The sequence below is a fragment of the Bombina bombina genome, chromosome 3 (genome assembly GCF_027579735.1).
Source record: "Bombina bombina isolate aBomBom1 chromosome 3, aBomBom1.pri, whole genome shotgun sequence".
NCBI lineage: Eukaryota > Metazoa > Chordata > Amphibia > Anura > Bombinatoridae > Bombina > Bombina bombina.
The window spans coordinates 235,042,909-235,070,680 of NC_069501.1; the positions used below are offsets into that span (position 1 = coordinate 235,042,909).

General features: G+C 40.4%; 1 protein-coding gene across 1 annotated transcript in view; it reads right to left on the reverse strand.

Annotated features, from left to right (window-relative positions):
- Positions 1 to 27,772, reverse strand: part of LOC128651575 (solute carrier family 13 member 2-like) — a 103,322-nt gene that overhangs the window by 54,985 nt on the left and 20,565 nt on the right. Inside the window, exon 3 of the mRNA XM_053704592.1 lies at positions 16,701 to 16,837. Coding sequence (XP_053560567.1) covers positions 16,701 to 16,837 — 137 coding nt within the window. The remainder of the gene's footprint in view (positions 1 to 16,700; positions 16,838 to 27,772) is intronic.

The following is a 27,772-nucleotide window of genomic DNA, read 5'->3' on the forward strand; positions in this document are numbered from 1 at the left end:
GCCATCTTAATGTGTTGTTATTTTTATTATGTATGTTTTTGAAATGTTTCACCAAGGGTGTGGTTGCTTCACCAGTCTTAATAGAGGAAAGATGATTTCTTATCCTCGTATTGACATCTGTCGTGGTGAGACCCACATATTGAAGGTTACATTGGATACAAGTCAGGACATAAATGACATAGGAGGATGTACAGTTAAGGCAGGAATCAATGCTGAACTCCTCACCAGTCACTGTTGACTGAAATTTATTTGAGAGGGTAGCAAATTCACATGGTCTACATCTAGACCTGCCACACCTGTACATCCCCCTATGTCTAAGCCAAGACCCACTCGGGGGATCAGCTGGACTGGGAAGTTCAGAGGGAGACAAGTAGTTCCCTATGGTCTTACTCTTTCTGTAGGAACAGCGTAAACCTTGTTCCACACATTTAGTCAATTTGTTATCAGCCACTAGAAGTGCAAAATGTTTTTTCACTATTTTGCATATACTTCTATATTCTTCGCTGTACTCAGTTACAAAAGTAACCTGGTCACTTTGAGTGGAAACACATTTTTTGTTTTTGGACTGTTGTAACAATGTCTGTCTATCAAGTCTGTCTACTTGTGTTTGTGCTCTCTCTAATACATGCTTCGGATAACCCCTATGTTTTAATCTCTCTTTCATTTCAGTACTTTGCTTTATATAGGCATTTTCCTCTGTACAGTTTCTTTTAATCCGTATAAGCTGTCCCTTAGCAACCGCAAAAGGCACATGCCTAGGATGGCAACTCTTAGCATGTAAAATTGTATTTCTGGTAATGGGTTTCCTATACAGATCACTGACTATCTGTCCGTTACTTTTATGCATTAGAGTGAGATCTAAAAAATTGATACAGGTTTCATGTTTTTCAAATGTAAATTCAAGTCCCATCGAATTGTTATTCAGACCTTGTACAAACAAATCTGAAACTATTCGATCAGGGAGTGTGGTTCAATCTAAGAGACAGAATCTCAGCAAAACCGAAAAACAAGCAATGTTAGAATTACGTGAAAACCAAGATATAGTCATTCGTTCAGCGGATAAGGGGGGGTCAGTAGTTGTTATGAGCAGAGACAAGTATATTGAAGAAGCCTACAGACAACTACATAATACTAACAACTATGAACCCCTTACTCGAGACCCCACCAATTTATACCAAAGGGAATTAATGTCACTTTTGGATGATGGGTTGGAAGATGGGCACCTCGATCAATCTACCTTTGACTATCTTTTGGTCCATAACCCTGTGGTGCCCATCTTCCACCATCTTCCAAAGGTGCACAAAACACTTACCAATGTAACAGGTCGCCCGATAGTGAGTGGGATAGGTTCCATGTTGGAACATCTATCCCAATGGCTTGATGCCATACTTAACCCCTTTGTCACGTCCCTACAAAGTTACTTAAAAGACACCAAAGACTTGGTTAATTTAATTGAGACATTACATTGGGACACTAACAATGTTTGGGTCACAGTAGATGTAACAGCCCTCTACTCGTCCATTCCACATGACCAAGGTATACAGGCTCTTTCATTTTTTCTCAAAAGTTATTCTAACTTTTCTACCAAATTTGTGGATTTTGTATTGAGGGTAGCATATTTTCTCTTGACACACAATTTTTTCAGATTCGAGGGCAAGTTCTATCTCCAGAGATGTGGGACAGCCATGGGGGCCAAATTTGCCCCCTCTTACGCCAACCTTTTTATGGGTTGGTGGGAGCTGTCCCACATCTATGGAGATAGAAATGCCTATAAGAATAACATCGTCTTTTATAGACGTTATATCGATGACCTGCTATTTATTTGGCAGGGAGAAACCGAATCTGTGGATTTGTTTGTACAAGGTCTGAATAACAATTCGATGGGACTTGAATTTACATTTGAAAAACATGAAACCTGTATCAATTTTTTAGATCTCACTCTAATGCATAAAAGTAACGGACAGATAGTCAGTGATCTGTATAGGAAACCCATTACCAGAAATACAATTTTACATGCTAAGAGTTGCCATCCTAGGCATGTGCCTTTTGCGGTTGCTAAGGGACAGCTTATACGGATTAAAAGAAACTGTACAGAGGAAAATGCCTATATAAAGCAAAGTACTGAAATGAAAGAGAGATTAAAACATAGGGGTTATCCGAAGCATGTATTAGAGAGAGCACAAACACAAGTAGACAGACTTGATAGACAGACATTGTTACAACAGTCCAAAAACAAAAAATGTGTTTCCACTCAAAGTGACCAGGTTACTTTTGTAACTGAGTACAGCGAAGAATATAGAAGTATATGCAAAATAGTGAAAAAACATTTTGCACTTCTAGTGGCTGATAACAAATTGACTAAATGTGTGGAACAAGGTTTACGCTGTTCCTACAGAAAGAGTAAGACCATAGGGAACTACTTGTCTCCCTCTGAACTTCCCAGTCCAGCTGATCCCCCGAGTGGGTCTTGGCTTAGACATAGGGGGATGTACAGGTGTGGCAGGTCTAGATGTAGACCATGTGAATTTGCTACCCTCTCAAATAAATTTCAGTCAACAGTGACTGGTGAGGAGTTCAGCATTGATTCCTGCCTTAACTGTACATCCTCCTATGTCATTTATGTCCTGACTTGTATCCAATGTAACCTTCAATATGTGGGTCTCACCACGACAGATGTCAATACGAGGATAAGAAATCATCTTTCCTCTATTAAGACTGGTGAAGCAACCACACCCTTGGTGAAACATTTCAAAAACATACATAATAAAAATAACAACACATTAAGATGGCAAGCCATTGAATGGGTTAAACATCCCCCTAGAGGTGGTAATAGAGATGAGGCTTTGGGGAAACGCGAAATGTTTTGGATCTTTAGATTGCAAACACGCGTACCCAAGGGCCTCAACTCAGAATATGACTTAATTAATTATTGGAAATAGATCAGGTTTATCATTTCTGTGTCCACCCTTGGGCTGTTTGTATATACACACGTACAGCCATATATGACTATTATTATTGTGTTGTAACCTACACTAATGTCCTTCCATTCCAGTATATTTTCATTACTACTGTTTATTGATACCAACCATAATAAGAAAGTTGTTTTGGTTTTGTGTTTGTTTTGTTTTGTATCAATTAACATTTCATTTATATATTGGTTCACCCCAACTTATTTAACTTTGAAAATCGGTTTAACAGTGTGTATGAACACTGTGCTGCATACAGAGATTGAGGGTGGTTATCAACATAAGCATCGGACATTTTAATAAAGGAAAAGTTTTATTTTTAGCTCTATACGGAATTGAGCCTTTTCAATTTATTTATTTATTATTATTATTTCCATGCCTATGATATTCCATTCCATATGCAGTATTTGTTCAATTTTGTTCAATTTTGTTCATCTTATCATGTTGTATAGACTCGCAATTGTGCCAGTTTGACCATATATATATGTATTAGCAATAGTATTGCTTCTTTTGAATTGCTCCCTTTGACTTGATTCATTTATTTATTAACTTGATACATAATTACTAAGTATTATATAGATCTTAAGTTTATAAGTTTATGTACATTACTCATGTAATTGTCCTTCAGGCTAAAATGTCTATAATTTAAGTATGCATTTTTGTATTTATGGAAAAATGATGTGCAAAGTTTTCTATGTATCTTTTTGGTAACTAACGGGTTAAATGTCTGTATTCACACACTTAAAATGAAGGTTCATGATTGGTCTCTATTTGACCTATCATTGAACAGATGTTCCTTTAAATGCTTCACACGCTTGCATTACTCCAGCTACGACTACGGCATCAGGCCGAAACATGTTAGCCTATGCTTTCGTGTGAATATTCTTTTTATGTGTTTTGGTACCTCCTTATGCTTTTACCACAAGTGGAATCTAATAAAGACTTTTTGTGCTTTTAAATACCTCGCATGGGATCAAGTTTGTTACCGTTGTCTAAATTTGCACCAGGATTTCCTAGTGCGAGGAGAAGCTCGCAGATTTAGCACCACCTGTTGACACGCTGGATTCACCTATGCTGTTGCCTGGTTACGACAGCAATCAAGTCGTTTGGCCGTGACAAGGTCACGTGAGAGGACACTCCTCCCGGCACCACGGCGGAACGCCGTACTCGAACAAACAGAGAGCCGAAGGATTTCGGAGATCACGGTGGTTGTTCCAGACGCTGGAGGCACTAGGAGAGCGGTGAGTGGGTACAGCATATCGCTGTAATTGGGCACAGATTGCTCTAGGAGGTCCCACTAAGCACCGCTAGTGTCAGTAACACCGGGGATAGAGTCCGCCTCTGTTTGTCTATTTACATCATTGCCGATATACTGCTTTACCAAGTGAACTATCACATATCACAGGAAGGAGATATATATCATGCTGAATCTTGCTTACAGTTTTACACCTCTCTGTGCAGTTTATTGAACTTTTTTTCCTTTGATATATATATATATATATATATATATTAGAGCAACCATATTTTTTTTTCTGTTTTAAATGTTGGGAAAAAGATGTATTAAATAAAATAAAAAAATGGGGTGGGTGGGGTGTGGGGGCTGCTTGGATTCTCTCACCTGGGCCCTATGGTTTCTAGCTACGCCCCTGGAGCTGTGCATGGCTAGGCAAATATGCGAGTCTGAAGACTCGCCAGTACACGGCCCGTCAAGCTCCTTTCGGAGCTTGATAGATAGGCCCCATAGACGTTACATTGGTGCCTGACGGTGTAGCTTTTACCAACACCACTGCATTTTCCATGCTTCAGAACCTTTTTCTTTCCCAGACTCCCTCCCTTCACTATTTTCACCCTTGGTGCTGCCCATCAGTGATCAGCAGCAAATGGTGTGCAGTGATGCAGAGTATCTAGCTGCAGACACTGAGCCGGTCTGCATCTGGGGATATTTCATTGCGATACTGGGGTGTTTAAGTGTCTCTAGGATTTGGCACAGACAATGATCACGTTAATATTAAAAGTAATATAAAGTTAGGATATATCCTTGTTTATATATTTTAGAAGGTGCTTTTAAATTTGACCAGGCTTCTTTGTTTGTTTTTGTGGATGCTGAAATAAACATTGACTTAATAGTTGAAAATAAAAATTGTATTAAGTACTTTGTTTGCAATGTCCTTTTTTAAAGTCCCTTGTACTCTCATGTCATCATTTTAACCTTTGTTCATATTTATTAGATTTATTGTATGCACCTTGTCTAAATGAAAGGTCTGCAGTTGCATAAAAATGTATAACAGTGAAGTCCTGAAGCGTTGCAGGTATGTGTTTGTGTATGGGTGTATGTATTCGTGTGTGCCTATTTGTATGCATATATATGTTTGCATGTCTATGTATATATGTGGATGTTTGTGTCTCTGCATATGTATATATGTGCCTATATACGTATGTGTCTGAATTTCTGTGTCTAAGTATGAATGTGTGTGCAAGCATCTGTATGTATGTGTATGTGTGTCTTAATGTGTGTGTGAGTTTCTGTATGTGTGTATGTACATGTTAGTGTCTGTGTATGTGTGTGTATACATGTCAGCTTGTTTGTCTTTGTACCTGTGTGTGAGTGTTTGTTCATGTTTGTGTATGTGTGTCTGTATGTCTATATGTGCATATACTATAATATGTGTGTGTTTGCACACCTGTTAAAATTCAGTGTGGTACATTTGAGGAATTTCACCATGGGAGCCAGACTCTCTAGAAACTGCCCTGTTTAGAATAAAAAATAACTTTCTATTTATACATATCTTTTGAGAAAGTTGAAATATTTTTAGAACTGAAAAATCATGCAAACATTTTTTAATTTTTTTCAATTTTACTGTTTAGTATATAATCAACATGTATGTACCTATATATATAAATATTAAATATAAACAACTACATATGTGCATGTGCATAAACAATTTGTTTACTTTTTATGGGCTAGATTACGAGAATGAGCGCAATTTAGTGCTCCTGCTCGTGGGTTAATATTACTAGACAGAGGGATATTCTCAAATTATTAGTTGAAAGTAAAAAGTTTGCGTGCGAGCAAAAACCTCAGGGGTCAAGTCCAGTGGGAACAGAAAAGCCTCAGTAAACACTGCTGGTGCTGGTGGAAGGAGCTGGAGCACAGTCTGGTTAGAGGGATAGTGAGATCCTCTAGTAAAGAGCAGTAACACTTCCTACAATACACTTAAAAGCCTGTAAGCGGTCCTATCACATGGTGCTTACATTTCTGTGTGTGGCTTGCTCTGGGGTTATTTAGCTCCCCTCAGCAGAAATAGGACTATTGCACCTTAAGTGGGTGAGACTCTATGACAGAGGAGGAGTCTAGAGTTGCTGTCAGACTCGGAGGTCTCAGCCCACCCTGGAAAGGAAGGAGGGTGTGAGAAACTGAAGCTAAGCTGGCTATGCACCATGTGAGGTAAAAACAAAGTATGGACACTCTGGATCTTGACATTAAACAGGCATTCATGTGTGTCTAGTTCAGTGTTTTTCAACCAGTGTGCCGTGGCACACTAGTGTGCCGTGAGAGATCCTCAGGTATGCCACGGCAGACTGACAACAGTGTGACATATTTTTTAAACTTTGCTTGTTTTTTACTCCCAGTGCAGGGGTAGTTTGTAGGAGGCATGGCATAACAGCACAATACATACAGTATGTGTGTGTTTGTGTGTATGTGTATATATATATATGCTGTATTAGGCTACAATGTGTGATTTTTTTAAAATTTTGGGATGGTGGTGTGCCACAGGATTTTTTAATGTAAAAAAGTGTGCCACGGCAAAAAAAGGTTAAAAATCACTGGTCTAGTTTATTTATTTTAAAGTTGTTTTAAAAAAAAGTTAAGTTTTTCCCCAAAGAAAATAATTTGCTCATCACCAGGGAAGAGTCATGTACTTCCAGCTTTCCCTCTGATTGGAATAACTTTTAGTTCTTCCAGATATAGCTGGGATGAGGTTTGCAAGGGAAATACATGTGTACACATAAAGGAAAATAGTCCTTGCAATAAAAGGTGTTTGTGAAACATCTTGTAGTAGGATAACCCCAATTATGTGTGCAGTCTGTTTATCTATGTTGGTGTCTGTATGTCTATAAATTTATAGTCAGCAGGTCAGATTATCTGCAGAATGCTGACCTGTGCAAGATAATGTATTTGCTGCAGATTCAACCTTACCAGTTTTGTTCCAAAGTGCAAGATGACCTGTTTTGCTTTCAATGTTACTGTACCCTCATGCCTCCTGCTTCCTCTGCCAGTGTTACTGGCTTCACATTTTATTGGTATACGTGTTAATGGTAAAAGAAAATGACACTCAGAAGTCTTGTGACCATACTTTTACTTTAAATCACATTATCATTGTTTCTTACTGCAGAGCGAGTGCACACACAAACCTTATCAAGATCATGATATCAGATGTTTACACATCCTGAGAACCAGGGAGTAACATCTCCTAAAATTTTACTTAGGCTTTTTAGATTTTTTGGGATTATTCAACATCATCTATATACAATTGCCCCTTCGTGTGTTCTAAAAAGTATGTGTCTGGCTTCAGTATAAGTTGAATCCTAAATTATAAATATAAATTTCACCCCTGCCATGTAAAAATGTAACCATGAATGTCCATCCTCAGGCCCAAAGGCAACCATTTAGCCCTTCATTGGTTTTAATTTGCTTTTATTAACCAGAGTGTATAGATTATATACATATAAATACAGTGTGTATAAAACAATATTATTATTTTTTATAGGACTTGACCCCTGAAAAACCTGATGCACGGGCAAAGAGTTGGAGTTAGAATATTGTGACCGTATTAATGTGTTCTCCAATAGACTTTAATGGAGCACGCAAACTGAAAAAAGAAAACACCCATACTTGCGTGCTAAACCAATCTCGTTTATTCAAGTGCACTAGACCCAACATGATTTATGAATATTTCACATTCCAGTTTTCTTCACATTGAAAATATATTCTAAAATAAATATTTCTATGTATATATATCTGATGTTTTTTTGGTAAAATATGTATTTATACCTATATATATGATATGATAAGATATAAACATATATATATATATATATATATATATATATATATATATGAATATTGATTACAAAATACATAGAACATTTTCTATTATCTGAAGAACACTGAAATGTTAAACATTTACACTGCATACACAGTAAAACACATTATTAAATATTAATAGTGAATAAAAAGGATTTTTCGTATTTTAAGGTATTTATTATATATATATATATATATATATATATGTATACATATGTATCTATGTCTTTATGAGTTTTACTGTATATGAACTGTACATATCTAGCATTCCAATGTTTTTCACTTACAGGATAATGTTATTTTTAATTGTAAATGCATATTTCTAAATATATCTGTATATTCCTATACCTTAATATCTATTCCTATAGATATATAGGTAAAAATATATTTGACATTGAAATTATCACATATATATATATTTATATATATATATATATATATATATATATATATATATATAATAACAGCTGATTCTACGCGTTTAGTCCCGTAGCAACAAGACTTTCTCAAGAAACAAGTATCATTTTCCTATCCTATCCGGACCGGGCTCTGAGTGTTTAACAACACGTTTTGGACAACACGCTTCGGACTTCATAACCTGTTGTTTGATGTGCATGTGAATACTGTTTCATCTTGTGAGTACAATAAAGCGAGTGAGGCTAAAATAAAATATAAAATCTACACTTGAATCGTTCTTTGCTCTTCCCTCCACTTCACTTTCTTTTAGACTTTTGTTTGTTTTGGGATACCAGAATCACCTGTACAAGATTACACCTAATCTAATAGCCCTAAAAAAATAAAATAGCCCCCAAAATAAAAAACCCTCAGCCAACAGTAAACTACCAATAGCCCTTAAAAGTGCATTGCCCTAAGTTACACAGCTCTTTTACCTGTAAAAAAAAACAAAGTCCCCCCAACAGTAAAACCCACCACCCAACCAACCCCCCAAAATAAAAAAAACCTAACTCTAAGAAAAACCTATGCTACCCATTGCCCCTAAACAGGCATTTGTATGGGCATTGCCCTTAAAAGGACATTCAGCTCTTTTACTGCACTTAAAAGGGCATTCAGCTCTTTTACAATTGCCCAAAGCCCTAATCTTTAAAAAAATAAATAAAAAAAAAAAATGAAAAAAAAAGAAAAACTAACACTAACCCCATAAAATCTACTCACGGTTCCTGTAGTCCGGACATCCATCTTCATACAGGCGGCGAGAAGTCTTCTTCCAGGTGGTGACACCTTCATCAATCTCAGGGATGTCTTCTATCTTCATCCCGGCGGCGCAGAGTGGAGCTATCCTGGAAGCCGTTGCCATCCTGCGCGGAGCCTCCTATTCATACGGTCACCGCCGTACACTGAAGCTTCAAGGCAAGGTAGCCGTTTCAAAATGGCATACCTTGCAGTCCTTTTGGCTGATTTGATTCTTCAAATTCAAATCAGCTAATAGGATGAGAGCTTCTAAAATCCTTTTGGCTGTTCTAAACAGCCAATCGGATGAGAGCTACTGAAATCCCAATGGCTGTTCAGCCTACAGTAAACTACCAATAGCCCTTAAAAGTGCATTGCCCTAAGTTACACAGCTCTTTTACCTGTAAAAAAATACAAAGTCCCCCCAACAGTAAAACCCACCACCCAACCAACCCCCCAAAATAAAAAAACCTAACTCTAAGAAAAACCTATGCTACCCATTGCCCCTAAACGGGCATTTGTATGGGCATTGCCCTTAAAAGGACATTCAGCTCTTTTACTGCACTTAAAAGGGCATTCAGCTCTTTTACAATTGCCCAAAGACAAAAAATTAAAAAAAAAAAAAAAAAAAAAAATGAAAAAAAAGAAAAACTAACACTAACCCCATAAAATCTACTCACGGTTCCTGTAGTCCGGACATCCATCTTCATCCAGGCGGCGAGAAGTCTTCATCCAGGCGGCGACACCTTCAACAATCTCAGGGATGTCTTCTATATTCATCCCGGCGGCGCAGAGCGGAGCTATCCTGGAAGCCGTTGCCATCCTGCGCAGAGCCTCCTATTCATACGGTCACCACTGTACACTGAAGCTTCAAGGCAAGGTAGCCGTTTCAAAATGGCATACCTTGCAGTCCTTTTGGCTGATTTGATTCTTCAAATTCAAATCAGCTAATAGGATTAGAGCTTCTAAAATCATTTTGGCTGTTCAAAACAGCCAATCAGATGAGAGCTACTGAAATCCTAATGGCTGTTCAAATCAGCCAACAGAATTTCTGTAGCTCTCATCCGATTGGCTGTTTTGAACAGTCAATAGGATTTCAGAAGCTCTCATCCTATTGGTTGATTTGACTTTGAAGAATCAAATCAGCTAATAGGAATGCAAGGTACGCCATTTTGAAACGGCTACCTTGCATTGAAGCTTCAGTGTACAGTGGTGATCGTATAAAGAGGACACTCTGTGCAGGATGGCATCAGCTTCCAGGATAGCTCTGCTCTGTGCTGCCGAGATGAAGATAGAAGACGTCCCGAGATGGATGAAGGTGTCGCCGCCTGGATGAAGACTTTTTGCCTTCTGGATGAAGATGGATGTCCGGACTTCAGGAACTGTGGGTAGATTTTATGGGGTTAGTGTTATATATTTTTTTTTTTTTCATTTTTTTGGGTGTTTTTTTTTTAGATTAGGGCTTTGGGCAATTAAAGAGCTGAATGCCCTTTTAAGGGCAATGCCCATACAAATGCCCCTTTAGGGGAAATGGGTAGCTTAGGTTCTTTTTAGAGTTAGGTTTTTTATTTTGGGGGGTTGGTTGGGTGGTGGGTTTTACTGTTGGGGGACTTTGTATTTTTTTACAGGTAAAAGAGGTGATTTCTTTAGGTCAATGCCCTACAAACGGCCCTTTTAAGAGCTATTGGTAGTTTATTGTAGGCTAGGGGGTGTTTTCATTTTGGGGGGCTTTTTATTTTTTTAGGGCTATTTGATTAGATGTAATTGCAGGCTAAAATGCTTGTGGTATAGCTATACTTACATGACTCGTAATATGCGTAATATGCGTAATATGCGTTACTGGCCATTCCAGTGTAATGACCAATTTTTCAGCGTTAAAAGCCGTAACGCTAAACTCGTAATCTAGGTGTATATGAAGAACATAGGAACATAATATTTGTGTTTTAACGTAGTTGGATTAGAGCACATGAAAACGTAGTAATCTAAAGGCGCGTTACTGAAATATTACATTTAAAATATAAAAAAATATTAATAAAAAATATTTAAAATTATTAAGCATTCTAAATAATTGATAGAATATGTATATATAGTTTTTACAGTATTCTTAATTTTTTTAATATTTTTTAATATTTTATATGTAATATTTCAATAACGCGCCTTTAGATTACTAAGTATTCATGTGGGCTAACCCGACCGTGTTAAATCTAAATAGTGTTAATGTATTTACAATAAAAAGTGCATTGCCCTATAAGTGAAGAACATTGGAATGTTAAATATGTACAGTACATATTGTCAGGTTATTTTCCTTGTGCATGCAGCTTTAAGGATTCTTGCACCAATCATCTGAATACGCCCCTTACAAAACACCTGCACACCTATCATTCTGTGCTTAGTATTTTGTTTAACTGCTCTAAGTAAGTTATCTCTACCTAAGCTCCTGAAGTTCGTGTTTTGCTTCATCCTCAGAAATTAAGGATCAACTATTTCTGTGCTTGTTCATTATTCTCTCAAATTCTACATTGGGACTATTGCAGTGTTTTCTACTGAAGCCTTCTCTCTGCTAATAATTCCTGGTTCCAGTGTGTGTGCACGTTCGTGTTTATTTTTTAGCCTCCTGATTCAAATACCTCAGTCTTCAACTTCCTTCCTCAGTGTGTACTGCACAAGGGTATACTTACTATCTGATTCTTCAACAGCTAGATCTGTGTCTCCACGGCATTCCGCCGCTCCCATACCCCTGACGTCACACGCCAACGGAAGCTCAGCTGAACTGAGACAGACCGGATCACCATCTCCATCTTGCTCTGCACTAAGGAGGTAGAATTACTTACCGGACTCAAGGTAAACATTATTTTATCTGAAGTTCATCAGCCACTGTATTCTGTAACATTGAGACTTGTATATTCTCTGATATAAGCGTAACTTGAGGACTGTGCTTACATCCATCACGGAACTCCGTTATCTGTAACTGTCAAGTTACTCTCTCATATATTTTTATTACTCTGAACTATGTTATTTGGATCTGTTGGTTTTCGTTACATTCCTGTACAACTATCATAATAATACCTTACTCTCCATAAGAGTTCTTGATATTTTTCCCCTGCTGGGACACTCAATATAAAAACACCTTGCTACAGACGTTAATACTTCCCCATAGTGTTAACATATTCAAGGTGTAACATACACATATTATTGTGTACCTAGAATATACATATCTTTCATTCTAAGTAATTCCAGTTACTCTAATTATAAGGCAACTGGATTCAGAAGTGCTGTTCAGCATTACACATATACAGTAAAACACAGAAATATTTAAATACTTATGCACATATGTATATATATATATATACTGTATATATATATATATATATATATATATATATATATATATATATATATATATATATATACACACACATATATATAATATATACACTCACCAGCCACTTTATTATGTACACTAACACCTGTTCAATTGCTTGGTAACACAAATTGCTTATCAGCCAATCACATAGCAGCAACTCAATGTATTTAGGCATCTAGACATGGTGAAGTCAACTTGCTGAAGTTCAAACTAAGCATCAGAAGGTGGAAGTAAGGGGATTTAAGTGACTTTGAATGTGGCATGGTTGGTGGTGCCAGATGGACTGGTCTGAGTATTTAAAAAACTGCTAATCTACAGGGATTTTCACGCACAACCATCTCTAGTATTTACAGAGAATGGTTCAAAAAAGAGAAAATATCCAGTGAGCAGCAGTTGTGTGGATGAAAATGCCTTGTTGATATCAGAGGTCAGAAGAGAATGGGCAGACTGGTTCGAGATGATAGAGAGGCAACAGTAACTCAAATAACCGTTACAACCAAGGTATGCAGAATACAATCTCTGAACGCACAACACGTCAAACTTTGAAGCAGATGGGCTACAGCAGCAGAAAACCACACCGGGTGCCACTCTTGTCAGCTAAGAACAGGAAACTGAGGCTACAATTCACACAGGCTCAACAATTTGGACAATAGAAGATTTGAAAAACATTGCCTGGTCTGATGACTCATTTCAGCTGCAAGATTCAGATGGTAGGGTAAGAATTTGGCGTAAACAACATGAAAGCATGGATCCATCCTGCCTTGTATCATCGGTTTAGGCTGGTGGTGGTGGTGTAATGGTATGGGGGATATTTTCTTGGCACACTTTGGGCCCCTTAGTACCAATTGAGCATCGTTTAAACACCACAGCATACCAAGTACCGGCGTGTACGAGTATTGTTGCTGACCATATCCATCCCTTTATGACTACAGTGTACCCATCTTCTGAAGGCTACTTCCAGCAGGATAAAAGACCATGTCACAAAACTCAAATCATGTCAAATTGTTTTCTTGAACATGAAAATGAGTTCAATGTACTCCAATGGCCTCCACAGTCACCAGATCTCAATCCAATAGAGCACCTTTAGGATGTGGTGGAACAGGAGATTCGCATCCTGGATGTGCAGCCGAGAAATCTGCAGCAACTGCGTGATGCTATCATGTCAATATGGACCAAAATGTCTGAGGAATGTTTCCAACAGCTTGTTGAATCTATGCTACGAAGCATTAAGGCAGTTCTGAAGGCAAAAGGGGGTACTAGCAACGTACTAGCAAGGTGTACCTAATAAGGTGGCCGGTGAGTGTATATATATATTTATGCATACATATTCATATTCAGACATGGGTATGTATATATATATATATATATGTTAAAGCCCTTTGCAGGCCTTTTTTCTAACACCTGAGACCTCATATTTTGAGCCCTTATATCTTTTTAATGCATTTTCTTTTATTAATATTTTTTACCAGATATTATTAACTGTACTTGTAAATGTATTTTTGATGTGTTTTGTGCAACTTTTTTGTCTTGCATAACAGTTAACCAGAGCTCTGAAGTCGCACTAACACGATGCACATTAAATTTGATTGCGCTCAACTGAACATATTTACTTTCAACTCATAATACACGCACTATTTCCGTTAGAGCCACAAAATACCCTATATCACTTGCACGCTACAGTTAGCGTGCCACCCGTAATCTAGCCCTATATATTTTTACTGTATTTCTAAACCTTGTTTAAACTCTTCTGTAATCCACACTAAAACAGCTAATTACGTCCTCAACAGTTTATGATTAGACACTAGAGCATATAAGTAAAGGGAAAGGAATGAAAAAATGAATGCTGCAGCCTCTCTGATTGTATTGAAGAGGCCGTCAGCATGGCACACACTGAGACATGGATCCGACTATCTCGCTGTGTACATACTATGTCAGAAACAGCATGAATCATTTAAAGATCTGCGCTCTGAGAAATGCATAGATCTTTAGACTACGGGGTCAATTTATCAAGCTCTGTATGGAGGCTCGCCGGAAACAAAAGTTATGAAGCAGTGGTCTAAAGACCGCTGCTCCATAACCTGTCTGTCTGCTCTGAGGCGGCAGACAGAAATCAACCCGCTCGAATACGATCAGGTTGATTGACACCCCCTGCTAGCGGCCGATTGGCCATTAATCTGCAGGGTCAGCATTGCACCAGCAGTTCACAAGAACTGCTGGTGCAATGATAAATGCCGACAGCGTATACTGTCGGCATTTATCGATGTGCAGCGGACATAATACGATACATTGTATCATGTCCGCTCGCACATTAATAAATTGACCCCTATATGGATGTGCATGCATTCACATCAACAGGGTCCTTGCCATTTATCAACCAAATGAAAACAACAGCATTTAAGCATGTTGAATTTTTATGCCTAAACTGTTACCTATAGGAAGTATGAACCAAAGAAGAAGAATAAGTTGCATGCTTCCCATCATGTACCATTTTAGTAGCCCTCCTATGAATCTGTTAAAAGGAGGGCTACTAATGTAGTACATGGTATAAAAAAAATAACACTTGCCATGAACGACTCAATTACCTAAATTAGTATAGCTTAGAGGAGAGAAGAGAAAAAGGTGAAATGATATAAACTTTCAAGAACATTAAGAGCTTGCTACAATTGAGGCTGTGAGTATTTTTCACAAAAAGAGCAATTGCAGAACAAGGGGTCATGATCTCAAGTTGAAGGGTAGTAGATTCAGGTGTAACTTGTGAAAGCAATTCTTCACATAAAGGGTGGTTGATTCATGGAACTTCCATTAGAGGTGGTGAAGACAAACACTGTGGGGGACTACAAGAACACCTAGGATTAGCATAAGACTATCCTACAAACTAGATAAGTTTACAGAACATTTTGGGCAGTCTTGTTGGGCCTATAGTTCTTATTTGCAGTCAAAACCTAGGCTATTTTTCTAATGCTTATTAGCTTCAAGGTTCTTCCCGCTAATGCTCATTGGTTCATATGAACTTTTTTTCTAATGTTTATTGTACCTTGCAGTAGACATGTGCATGGCGAAAAAATTTGGTTCGGTTCGGATCGATTCGAATTCAGAAAAATTTGAATCAATTCGGTTCGGATTAATTTCGGATTAATTCGGATTTGAATAAATTTGGCTAGATTCGGTTTGATTCGGTTCGGTTCGGAAATTCGGAATTTCGGTAAGTGTTAGGTGGGATGTGCTGTGTATTAGACTAGTATTATGAACTGTATATTAGGTGTAACCCATAGCAGAGTGATATAATCTAATATACTGTACAATACTAGTGTAATCCATGGCCATCCGAATCTACCGAATAAATCCGAATAAATCCGAACTAATTCGGATTTATTCGGTAGATTCGGAACTATTTTAATTCGGAAATTCGAATCGATCCGAATCCCGAATTTTACGAATTCGGCCGAATTTCCGAAACGAATCGCACATTTCTACCTTGCAGCCAATTAGCATAGTTGGAATATCAGCCCCTGAGAAAAAGTACCTAACTAATAGTGTTGCATTTTCTGATTGAATTATTTGTGTTGAATTATGTGTTTTGCTATGAATGCATTTAAAATGCATTGATAAGTGGGTTGTTGTGAGGTTTTCAAATAGATTAGAAGGGCTTTTAGTTTAAAAGCACTGCAAAAATCCATGTGAAGTGCTTCTCCCAGAAATTCTGATGGACTGAAATGAGGACCAATTTAAGAAACAACATTTACTCACTGCATATAATGCTCCTATGCTGTGTTAATCAACACTTACCAATTGTAATGAAAAATAAGAATATTTTAACTACTAAAATCTACATTGTTTTTACCTCCTGGAGAAGTAAGTTTTTTTAAACTTCTTGTTTAATGGTTATGGTGTCTTTGAAAATAGAATAATAAATTTGAAAATAGAAAAGTGGTTTTTTTTTGTGCAAAATAAAATAGTAGCAATACTTCCTCACTAGCAACACAATCAAATGCTTGGTACTTGCACTTGAAACTGGTTTTATTTGCCTGATATAAATTTCAAGTGCAAGCTATATTGTCTGAAGAATTTTAATTCCTATTGACTTTGGCAAACTCACAAAGCAGGTTTGACTCCAACGATCAGCAGCACCCTCAGGGCTATACGCTTGTGCAAATTCCATTTCTCAACTGAAATCGCAACCAGCAGTCCTCCAATAAAAAGCATGTTTGTGTCTTTCAGATACTGACTGCAAACCTGAAATTCAAATAGGCATAAATAAAACTCAAAATATGTGATGAAAAGACTTTGGATTTAAACACAAATACAATTAATATAAAACGAAAATAGAAAAGATCAAGAAAAAACATTCCTTAATTAAATAGATGCAATAACGTGGCATTATCATTTTTGGTGAACAAATAAATAGTGATGTCGCGAATAGTTCGCCGGCGAATAGTTCCTGGCGAACATAGCTTGTTCCCGTTCGCCGCGGGCGAACATATGCGATGTTCAATCCGCCCCCTATTCGTCATCATTGAGTAAACTTTGACCCTGTATCTCACAGTCTGCAGACACATTTCAGCCAATCAGCAGCAGACACTCCCTCCCAGACCCTCCCAGCTCCTGGACAGCAGCCATTTTAGATTAATTCTGATCCTGCATTCTTAGTGAGAGGAGGGATAGTGTAGCTGCTGCTGATTTTATTAAGAAATTGATAGCTAGGCTAGTGTATTCAGTGTCCACTACAGTCCTGAAGGACTCATCTGATCTCTGCTGTAAGAAGAGCACCCCAAAAAGCCCTTTTTAGGGCTAGAACATGTCTTTTTTTTTTTTTTTGCCTGTGTAATTTTGACTGTGAAACATCAGTCTGCTAGTGTAATCTAATTGCAGTTGCCTGCCTGCAGTGCCACCACTCATATCTGTTGTAACAGTAGTGTAAATTTAAAAAAAACAAACTTTTTTGACTGTGAAACATCAGTCTGCTAGTGTAATCTAATAGCAGTTGCCTGCCTGCCAGCGTGTGTGCCAGGCCCACTTGCCAACTAGTGCCACCACTCATATCTGTTGTAACAGTAGTGTAAATTTTTTTAAAAAAACTTTTTTGACTGTGAAACATCAGTCTGCTAGTGTAATCTAATTGCAGTTGCCTGCCTGCCAGCGTGTGTGCCAGGCCCACTTGCTAAGTGCCACCACTCATATCTGTTTTATAACAGTAGTGTAATTTTTTTAAAAAAAAAACTTTTTTGACTGTGAAACATCAGTCTTCTAGTGTAATCTAATTGCAGTTGCCTGCCTGCCAGCGTGTGTGCCAGGCCCACTTGCCAACTAGTGCCACCACTCATATCTGTTGTAACAGTAGTGTAAATTTAAAAAAACAAACATTTTTGATTGTGAAACATCAGTCCGCTAGTGTAATCTAATAGCAGTTGCCTGCCTGCCAGCGTGTGTGCTAGGCCCACTTGCCAACTAGTGCCACCACTCATATCTGTTGTAACAGTAGTGTAAATTTTGTAAAAAAAAACTTTTTTGACTGTGAAACATCAGTCTGCTAGTGTAATCTAATTGCAGTTGCCTGCCTGCCAGCGTGTGTGCCAGACCCACTTGCTAAGTGCCACCACTCATATCTGTTGTAACAGTAGTGTACATTTTTAAAAAAAACTTTTTTGACTGTGAAACATCAGTCTGCTAGTGTAATCTATTTGCAGTTGCCTGCCTGCCAGCGTGTGTGTCAGGCCCACTTGCCAACTAGTGCCACCACTCATATCTGTTGTAACAGTAGTGTAAATTTACAAAAAAAAACTTTTTTGACTGTGAAACATCAGTCTGCTAGTGTAATCTAATTGCAGTTGCCTGCCTGCAAGCGTGTGTGCAAGGCCCACTTGCCAACTAGTGCCACCACTCCACTCATATCTGTTGTAACAATAGTGTAAATTTATTAAAAAAAACTTTTTTGACTGTGAAACAATAGTCTGCTAGTGTAATCTAATTGCAGTTGCCTGCCTGCCAGCGTGTGTGCCAGGCCCACTTGCCAACTAGTGCCACCACTCATATCTGTTGTAACAGTAGTGTAAATTTACAAAAAAAAACTTTTTTGACTGTGAAACATCAGTCTGCTAGTGTAATCTAATTGCAGTTGCCTGCCTGCCAGCGTATGTGCCAGGCCCACTTGCCAACTAGTGCCACCACTCATATCTGTTGTAACAGTAGTGTAAATTTTTTAAAAAAAAACTTTTTTGACTGTGAAACATCAGTCTGCTAGTGTAATCTAATTGCAGTTGCCTGCCTGCCTGCCTGCCTGCGTGTGTGCCAGGCCCACTTGCCAACTAGTGCCACCACTCATATCTGTTGTAACAGTAGTGTAAATTTACAAAAAAAAACTTTTTTGACTGTGAAACATCAGTCTGCTAGTGTAATCTAATTGCAGTTGCCTGCCTGCCAGCGTGTGTGCCAGGCCCACTTGCCAACTAGTGCCACCACTCATTTCTGTTGTAACAGTAGTGTAAAATAAAAAAAAAACCTTTTTTTACCGTGAAACATCAGTCTGCTAGTGTAATCTAATTGTAGTTGCCTGCCTGCCAGCGTGTGTGCCAGGCCCACTTGCCAACTAGTGCCACCACTCATATCTGTTGTAACAGTAGTGTAAATTTAAAAAAAAAAAACTTTTTTGACTGTGAAACATCAGTCTGCTAGTGTAATCTAATTGTAGTTGCCTGCCTGCCAGCGTGTGTGCCAGGCCCACTTGCCAACTAGTGCCACCACTCATATCTGTTGTAACAGTAGTGTTAATTTAAAAAAAAAACTTTTTGACTGTGAAACATCAGTCTGCTAGTGTAATCTAATTGTAGTTACCTGCCTGCCAGCGTGTGTGCCAGACCCACTTGCCAACTAGTGCCACCACTCATATCTGTTGTAACAGTAGTATAATTTTAGAAAAAAAAGTTTTTTGACTGTGAAACATCAGTCTGCTAGTGTAATCTAATTGCAGTTGCCTGCCTGCTAGCGTGTGTGCCAGGCCCACTTGCCTGGTGCCACCACTCATATCTGGTGTAACAGTAGTGTAAATAATAAAAAAAAAAAAACTTTTTTGACTGTGAAACATCAGTCTGCTAGTGTAATTCTAATTGCAGTTGCCTCTGCCAACCTTTGTGCTCGGCCCACTTGCCCAGTGTCACCACTCATATCTGGTGTAACATTAGTGTAAATAATTAAAAAAAAAAAACTTTTTTGACTGTGAAACATCAGTCTGCTAGTGTAATCTAATTGCAGTTGCCTGCCTGCTAGCGTGTTTGCCAGGCCCACTTGCCCAGTGCCACCACTCATATCTGGTGTAACAGTAGTGTAAATAATTAAAAAAAAAAAAAGTTTTTTGACTGTGAAACATCAGTCTGCTAGTGTAATCTAATTGCAGTTGCCTGCCTGCTAGCGTGTGTGCCAGGCCCAGTTGCCCAGTGCCACCACTCCTATCTGGTGTAACAGTAGTGTAAATAATTTTAAAAAAAAAACTTTTTTGACTGTGAAACATCAGTCTGCTAGTGCAATTCTAATTGCATTTGCCTGCCTGCCAATGTGTGTGCCCGGCCCACTTGCCCAGTGCCACCACTCATATCTTGTGTAACAGTAGTGTAAATAATTAAAAAAAAAAACTTTTTTGACTGTGAAACATCAGTCTGCTAGTGTAATCTAATTGCAGTTGCCTGCCTGCTAGCGTGTGTGCCAGGCCCACTTGCCCAGTGCCACCACTCATATCTGGTGTAACAGTAGTGTAAATAATTTAAAAGAAAAAAAACTTTTTTGACTGTGAAACATCAGTCTGCTAGTGTAATCTAATTGCAGTTGCCTGCCTGCCTGCCAGTGTGTGTGCCAGGCCCACTTGCCCAGTGCCACCACTCATATCTGGTGTAACAGTAGTGTAAATAATTAAAAAAAAAACTTTTTTGACTGTGAAACATCAGTCTGCTAGTGTAATCTAATTGCAGTTGCCTGCCTGCTAGCGTGTTTGCCAGGCCCACTTGCCCAGTGCCACCACTCATATCTGGTGTAACAGTAGTGTAAATAATTAAAAAAAAAAAACTTTTTTGACTGTGAAACATCAGTCTGCTAGTGTAATCTAATTGCAGTTGCCTGCCTGCTAGCGTGTTTGCCAGGCCCACTTGCCCAGTGCCACCACTCATATCTGGTGTAACAGTAGTGTAAATAATTAAAAAAAAAACTTTTTTGACTGTGAAACATCAGTCTGCTAGTGTAATCTAATTGCAGTTGCCTGCCTGCAGTGCCACCACTCATATCTGTTGTAACAGTAGTGTAAATTTAAAAAAAACAAACTTTTTTGACTGTGAAACATCAGTCTGCTAGTGTAATCTAATTGCAGTTGCCTGCCTGCTAGCGTGTGTGCCAGGCCCAGTTGCCCAGTGCCACCACTCCTATCTGGTGTAACAGTAGTGTAAATAATTTTAAAAAAAAAACTTTTTTGACTGTGAAACATCAGTCTGCTAGTGCAATTCTAATTGCATTTGCCTGCCTGCCAATGTGTGTGCCCGGCCCACTTGCCCAGTGCCACCACTCATATCTTGTGTAACAGTAGTGTAAATAATTAAAAAAAAAAACTTTTTTGACTGTGAAACATCAGTCTGCTAGTGTAATCTAATTGCAGTTGCCTGCCTGCTAGCGTGTGTGCCAGGCCCACTTGCCCAGTGCCACCACTCATATCTGGTGTAACAGTAGTGTAAATAATTTAAAAGAAAAAAAACTTTTTTGACTGTGAAACATCAGTCTGCTAGTGTAATCTAATTGCAGTTGCCTGCCTGCCAGTGTGTGTGCCAGGCCCACTTGCCCAGTGCCACCACTCATATCTGGTGTAACAGTAGTGTAAATAATTAAAAAAAAAAAACTTTTTTGACTGTGAAACATCATTCTGCTAGTGTAATCTAATTGCAGTTGCCTGCCTGCTAGCGTGTGTGCCAGACCCACTTGCCCAGTGCCACACCACTCATATCTGGTGTAACAGTAGTGTAAATTTAAAAAAAAAAAAAACTTTTTTGACTGTGAAACATCAGTCTGCTAGTGTAATCTAATTGCAGTTGCCTGCCTGCCAGTGTGTGTGCCAGGCCCACTTGCCCAGTGCCACCACTCATATCTGGTGTAACAGTAGTGTAAATAATTTTAAAAAAAAAACAAACGTTTTTGGCTGTGAAACATCAGTCTGCTTGTGTAATCTAATTGCAGTTGCCTGCCTGCCAGCGTGTGTGCCAGGCTCACAGCGTATACTGTGCCCACTTGCCCAGTGGCACCACTCATATCTTGTTTAATAGTAGTGTAAGTGTACATTTTAAAAAATAAAACCTTTTTGGACTGTCAAACATCAGTCTGCTTTTTTGTGTCAGGCTCACAGCGTATACTGTGCCCACTTGCCCAGTGCCACCACTCATATCTTGTTTAATAGTAGTGTCAGTGTACATTTTAAAAAAAATGACAGGCAGAGGCAGGCCACCCCGCAGGTGCCGTCGTGGTTGTGGTGCTGTGATTCCCTTTGGCCATAGAATAATGCCCAGTGTTCAGAGGCCATGTCCCATGAACTCAAAAAGTTCTGAGGAGGACATAGTTGACTTTTTAACACAGGACACCCAATCTTCTATAGCTTCTGCTCCGAACCTTGACGCACCATCCTCCTCCAGCTTATCTTCGGGCACCTCTCAAGTTACCACCACTCGCCCGCTTGCCGCCACCACCAACACTAGCACCACAGCCGCTTCACTTGATCTGTCAGAGGAGTTTTTTTACACATCAGTTGGAAGAAATGAGTGATGAGCAACCATCATTGACAGAGGATGTAGATAACAGTGTCAGGCAGCATTACAGACATGGACGTACTTTGTGATGATAATGATGTTGTACCCACTGCTGCTTCCTTTGTTGATTTGTCAGATACAAGTGAAGCGGTTGATGATGATGATGCGTCCGTGGATGTCACCTGGGTGCCCGCTAGAAGAGAAGAGAACAGGGGGAAAGTTCAGAGGAGGAGGAGGAGACGAGTTGGAAGAAGGGGGAGGTCGTCGCAAAGGAACTAGTGGCACAGTCAGACAGCATGCATCGGCACCCGGGGTCAGCCAGACAGCACGCCAATCAACGCATGCTGTTGCCACCACCAGAATGCCGTCATCGCAGAGCTCAGCAGTGTGGCATTTTTTTTGTGTGTCTGCCTCTGACAACAGTGATGCCATTTGCAACCTGTGCCAAAAGAAACTGAGTCGTGGGAAGTGCAACACCCACCTAGGTACAATTGCTTTGCAAAAGCACATGATCGCACATCACAAATGCCTATGGGATCAACACATGAGTAGAAGCAGCACACAAACTCAAAGCCGCCATCCTCCTCCTGGTCCAGCATCTTCAGCCACATCAACTACTGCTGTCCTCCTTGCCCCCTCTCAACCATCCGCCACTCCGTCTCTCTTCCGGAGCAGTTCCTGGTCATCTGCCCACAGTCAGGTGTCTCTCAAGGACATGTTTGAGCGTAAGAAGCCAATGTCACAAAGTCACCCCCTTGCCCGGCGTCTGACAGCTGGCTTGTCTGAACTCTTAGCCCGCCAGCCCTGAGGCGTTCAAAAAATTTGTAGCTATTGGGACACCACAGTGGAAGGTACCCGGCCGAAATTTCTTTTCACAAAAGGCAACCCCCAACCTGTAATCGATTGTGCGAAAGGAAGTAATGGCATGTCTGGCACACAGTGTTGGGGCAAGGGTCCATATGACCACTGATAGCTGGTCTGCAAAGCATGGTCAGGGCAGGTATATCACCTACACTGCGCATTGGGTAAACCTTCTGACGGCTGCCAAGCATGGAATGCATGGCTCTGCAGAGGAGGAGTTGGTGACACCACCATGACTTGCAGGCAGGCCTGCTGCCACCTCCTCTACTCCTCCTACTCCATCCTCTTCCTTAACCTCCTCAGCTGAGTCCTCTTCTGCTGCTGCGTCTTGCTCCACATCAACGGCACCCCCCCAGCTCCGCAAGTACTATTCCACATCCCGGATATGGCAGTGTCACGCCGTCTTGGGGTTGACTTGCCTGAAAGCAGAGAGTCACACCGGACCAGCACTCCTGTCCGCCCTGAACGCAAAAGTGGATCAGTGGCTGACTCCGCACCAACTGGAGATCGGCAAAGTGGTTTCTGACAACGGAAGTAATTTGGTGGCGGCATTGAAATTGGGCAAGTTGACACATGTGCCGTGCATGACACATGTGTGTAATCTGATCGTACAACACTTTGTGCATAAGTACCCAGGCTTACAGGATGTCCTGAAGCAGGCCAGGAAGGTGTGTGGCCATTTGAGACATTCCTACATGGCCATGGCGCACTTTTCCGATATCCAGCGGCGAAACAACATGCCAGTGAGGCGCTTGATTTGCGACAGCCCGATACATTGGAATTCAACACTCCTAATGTTCGACCGCCTGCTCCAACAAGAAAAAGCCGTTAACGAGTATTGTATGACCGGGGTGCTAGGACAGCCACTGCGGAGCTGGGAATTTTTTTGCCATGTTATTGGGCGCTCATGCGCAATGCCTGTAGGCTCATGTGTCCTTTTGAGGAAGTGACAAACCTAGTCAGTCGCACCGAAGGCACCATCAGCGACATCATACCATTTGTTTTCTTCCTGGAGCGTGCCCTGCGAAGAGTGCTGGATCAAGCCGTAGATGAGCGTGAAGAGGAAGAGTTGTGGTCACCATCACCACCAGAAACAGCCTTATCAGCATCGCTTGCTGGACCTGCGGCAACGCTGGTAGAGGATTGTGAGGAAGAGGAGGCAGAGGAGGAATGTGGCTTTGAGGAGGAGGAGGAAGACCAACCACAACAGGCATCCCAGGGTGCTCGTTGTCACCTATCTGGTACCCGTGGTGTTGTACGTGGCTGGGGGGAAGAAGATACCTTCAGTGACATCACTGAGGACGAGTAACGGGACATGAGTAGCTCGGCATCCAACCTTGTGCAAATGGGGTCTTCCATGCTGTCGTGCCTGTTGAGGGACCCTCGTATAAAAAAGCTGAAGGAGAACGACCTGTACTGGGTGTCCACGCTACTAGACCCCCGGTATAAGCATAAAGTGCCAGAAATGTTACCAAATTACAACAAGTCGGAAAGGATGCAGCATTTCCAAAATAAATTAAAAAGTATGCTTTACACAGCGTATAAGGGTGATGTCACAGCACAACGTGAATCTAACAGGGGAAGAGCTGAAAGTAATCCTCCAACTCCCACGACCACGCCGGCAAGGACAGGACGCTTTACAGACGTGTTGTTGATGGAGGTCATGCAGAGCTTTTTAACTCCTATGCATTGCCACAGCCCTTTGGGGTCCAACCTCAGAGAACGACTCGACCGACAGGTAGCAGACTACCTCGCCTTAACTGCAGATCTCGACACTCTGAGGAGCGATGAACCCCTTGACTACTGGGTGTGCAGGCTTGACCTGTGGCCTGAGCTATCCCAATTTGCAATCGAACTTCTGGCCTGCCCCGCTTCAAGTGTCCTGTCAGAAAGGACCTTCAGTGCAGCAGGAGGTATTGTCACTGAGAAGAGAAGTCGCCTAGGTCAAAAAAGTCTAGATTACCTCACCTTTATTAAGATGAATGAGGGATGGATCCCGAAGGGACTGACATTGGGTGATACATTCGAGTAAAAAAGGCCTGATGAGCTGCCTTGGGCTAAAAATGGTCCACACGCTGCTGTATTTTATCTTCAAATGCCGGATGACTTGCGTGACTTATCCGCCACCAACTAGGGTTCAAGCCGCAATGTTTTAGGGCACTTTCTGCCTGGGAAACAAACATCAATTTTTCTGGCAGCTGCAACAATACCTAATTTTTCAGGCATGTGTACATGCCAAATTTTTCTGGCCTCTGGTGCTGCACTGTGGCTTCAAAAACAAAACAAAAAAAAGACACTTAACAGGATTAAACTGATAGGAATAGTACTACTTAACACACCACTCCTATCTGGTGGCACATCAGATTGCACGCGCAGTGCCCCAAATTTGAAGTAGGAGGACCGACCAAGCATCTTTTTCCATCTCCCGGTTCCTAAAATCCATGCCATATACACATCCCCTGATAGGGGACACCGCAGTGGAAGGTACCCGGCCGAAATTTCTTTGCACAAAAGGCAATCCCCAACCTGTACTCGATTGTGCAAAAGGAAGTAACTTTACCATGGGTCCCAGACCGCACGTCTTGTAATTCTCTGTCTGGGAAATTATCTATCTATCAAATCTATCTATTTATCTATCAAATCTATCTATCTGTCTATCGTATCTATCAAATGTATATTGCATCTATTGATCTATCTATCTAATCTATGTATCTAACTATCAAATCTATCTCGTGGCCGGACTGTTTTGTGACAGCCACTTGTGTTTCGGCCAAATGTCCGTCGGCCAAATGTCCGTCGGCTAAAAGTCCGGCCACGATTGCACGCGCAGTGCCCCAAATTTGAAGTAGGAGGACCAACCAAGCATCTTTTTCCATCTCCCGGTTCCTAAAATCCATGTCATATACACGTCCCCTGGCGCCGCACTGCCTCTGGGAACCTTACCATGGGTCCCAGACCACAAGTCTTGTAATTCTCTGTCTGGGAAATTATATATCTATCAAATCTATCTATTTATCTATCAAATCTATCTAACTATCTATCGTATCTATCAAATGTATATTGCATCTATTGATCTATGTAATCTATGTATCTATCTATCAAATCTATCACGTGGCCGGACTGTTTTGTGACAGCCACTTGTATTTCGGCCAAATGTCCGTCGGCCAAATGTCCGTCGGCTAAAAGTCCGGCCACAATTGCACGTGCAGTGCCCCAAATTTGAAGTAGGAGGACCGACCAAGCATCTTTTTCCATCTCCCGGTTCCTAAAATCCATGCCATATACACGTCTCCTGGCACCGCAACTGCCTCTGGGAACCTTACCATGGGTCACAGTCCGCACGTCTTGTAATTCTCTGTCTGGGAAATTATATATCTATCAAATCTATCTATTTATCTATCAAATCTATCTATCGTATCTATCAAATGTATATTGCATCTATTGATCTATCTAATCTATGTATCTATCTATCAAATCTATCTCGTGTTCGGACTGTTTTGTGACAGCCACTTGTGTTTCGGCCAAATGTCCATTGGACAAATGTCCATCGGCCAAATGTCCGTCGGCTAAAAGTCCGGCCACGATTGCACGCGCAGTGCCCCAAATTTGAAGTAAGAGGACCGACCAAGCATCTTTTTCCATCTCCCGGTTCCTAAAATCCATGCCATATACACCTCCCCCGATAGGAGGAGTAACAGGTATTAAACTGATCAGAATAGTACTACTTAACACACCACTCATATCTGGTGGCACAGTAGATTGCACAGTAGATTGCACCATGGGTCCCAGACCACAAGTCTTGTAATTCTCTGTCTGGGAAATTATATATCTATCAAATCTATCTATTTATCTATCAAATCTATCTAACTATCTATCGTATCTATCAAATGTATATTGCATCTATTGATCTATGTAATCTATGTATCTATCTATCAAATCTATCTCGTGGCCGGACTGTTTTGTGACAGCCACTTGTATTTCGGCCAAATGTCCGTCGGCCAAATGTCCGTCGGCTAAAAGTCCGGCCACAATTGCACGTGCAGTGCCCCAAATTTGAAGTAGGAGGACCGACCAAGCATCTTTTTCCATCTCCCGGTTCCTAAAATCCATGCCATATACACGTCCCCTGGCACCGCAACTGCCTCTGGGAACCTTACCATGGGTCCCAGTCCGCACGTCTTGTAATTCTCTGTCTGGGAAATTATATATCTATCAAATCTATCTATTTATCTATCAAATCTATCTATCGTATCTATCAAATGTATATTGCATCTATTGATCTATCTAATCTATGTATCTATCTATCAAATCTATCTCGTGTTCGGACTGTTTTGTGACAGCCACTTGTGTTTCGGCCAAATGTCCATTGGACAAATGTCCATCGGCCAAATGTCCGTCGGCTAAAAGTCCGGCCACGATTGCACGCGCAGTGCCCCAAATTTGAAGTAAGAGGACCGACCAAGCATCTTTTTCCATCTCCCGGTTCCTAAAATCCATGCCATATACACCTCCCCCGATAGGAGGAGTAACAGGTATTAAACTG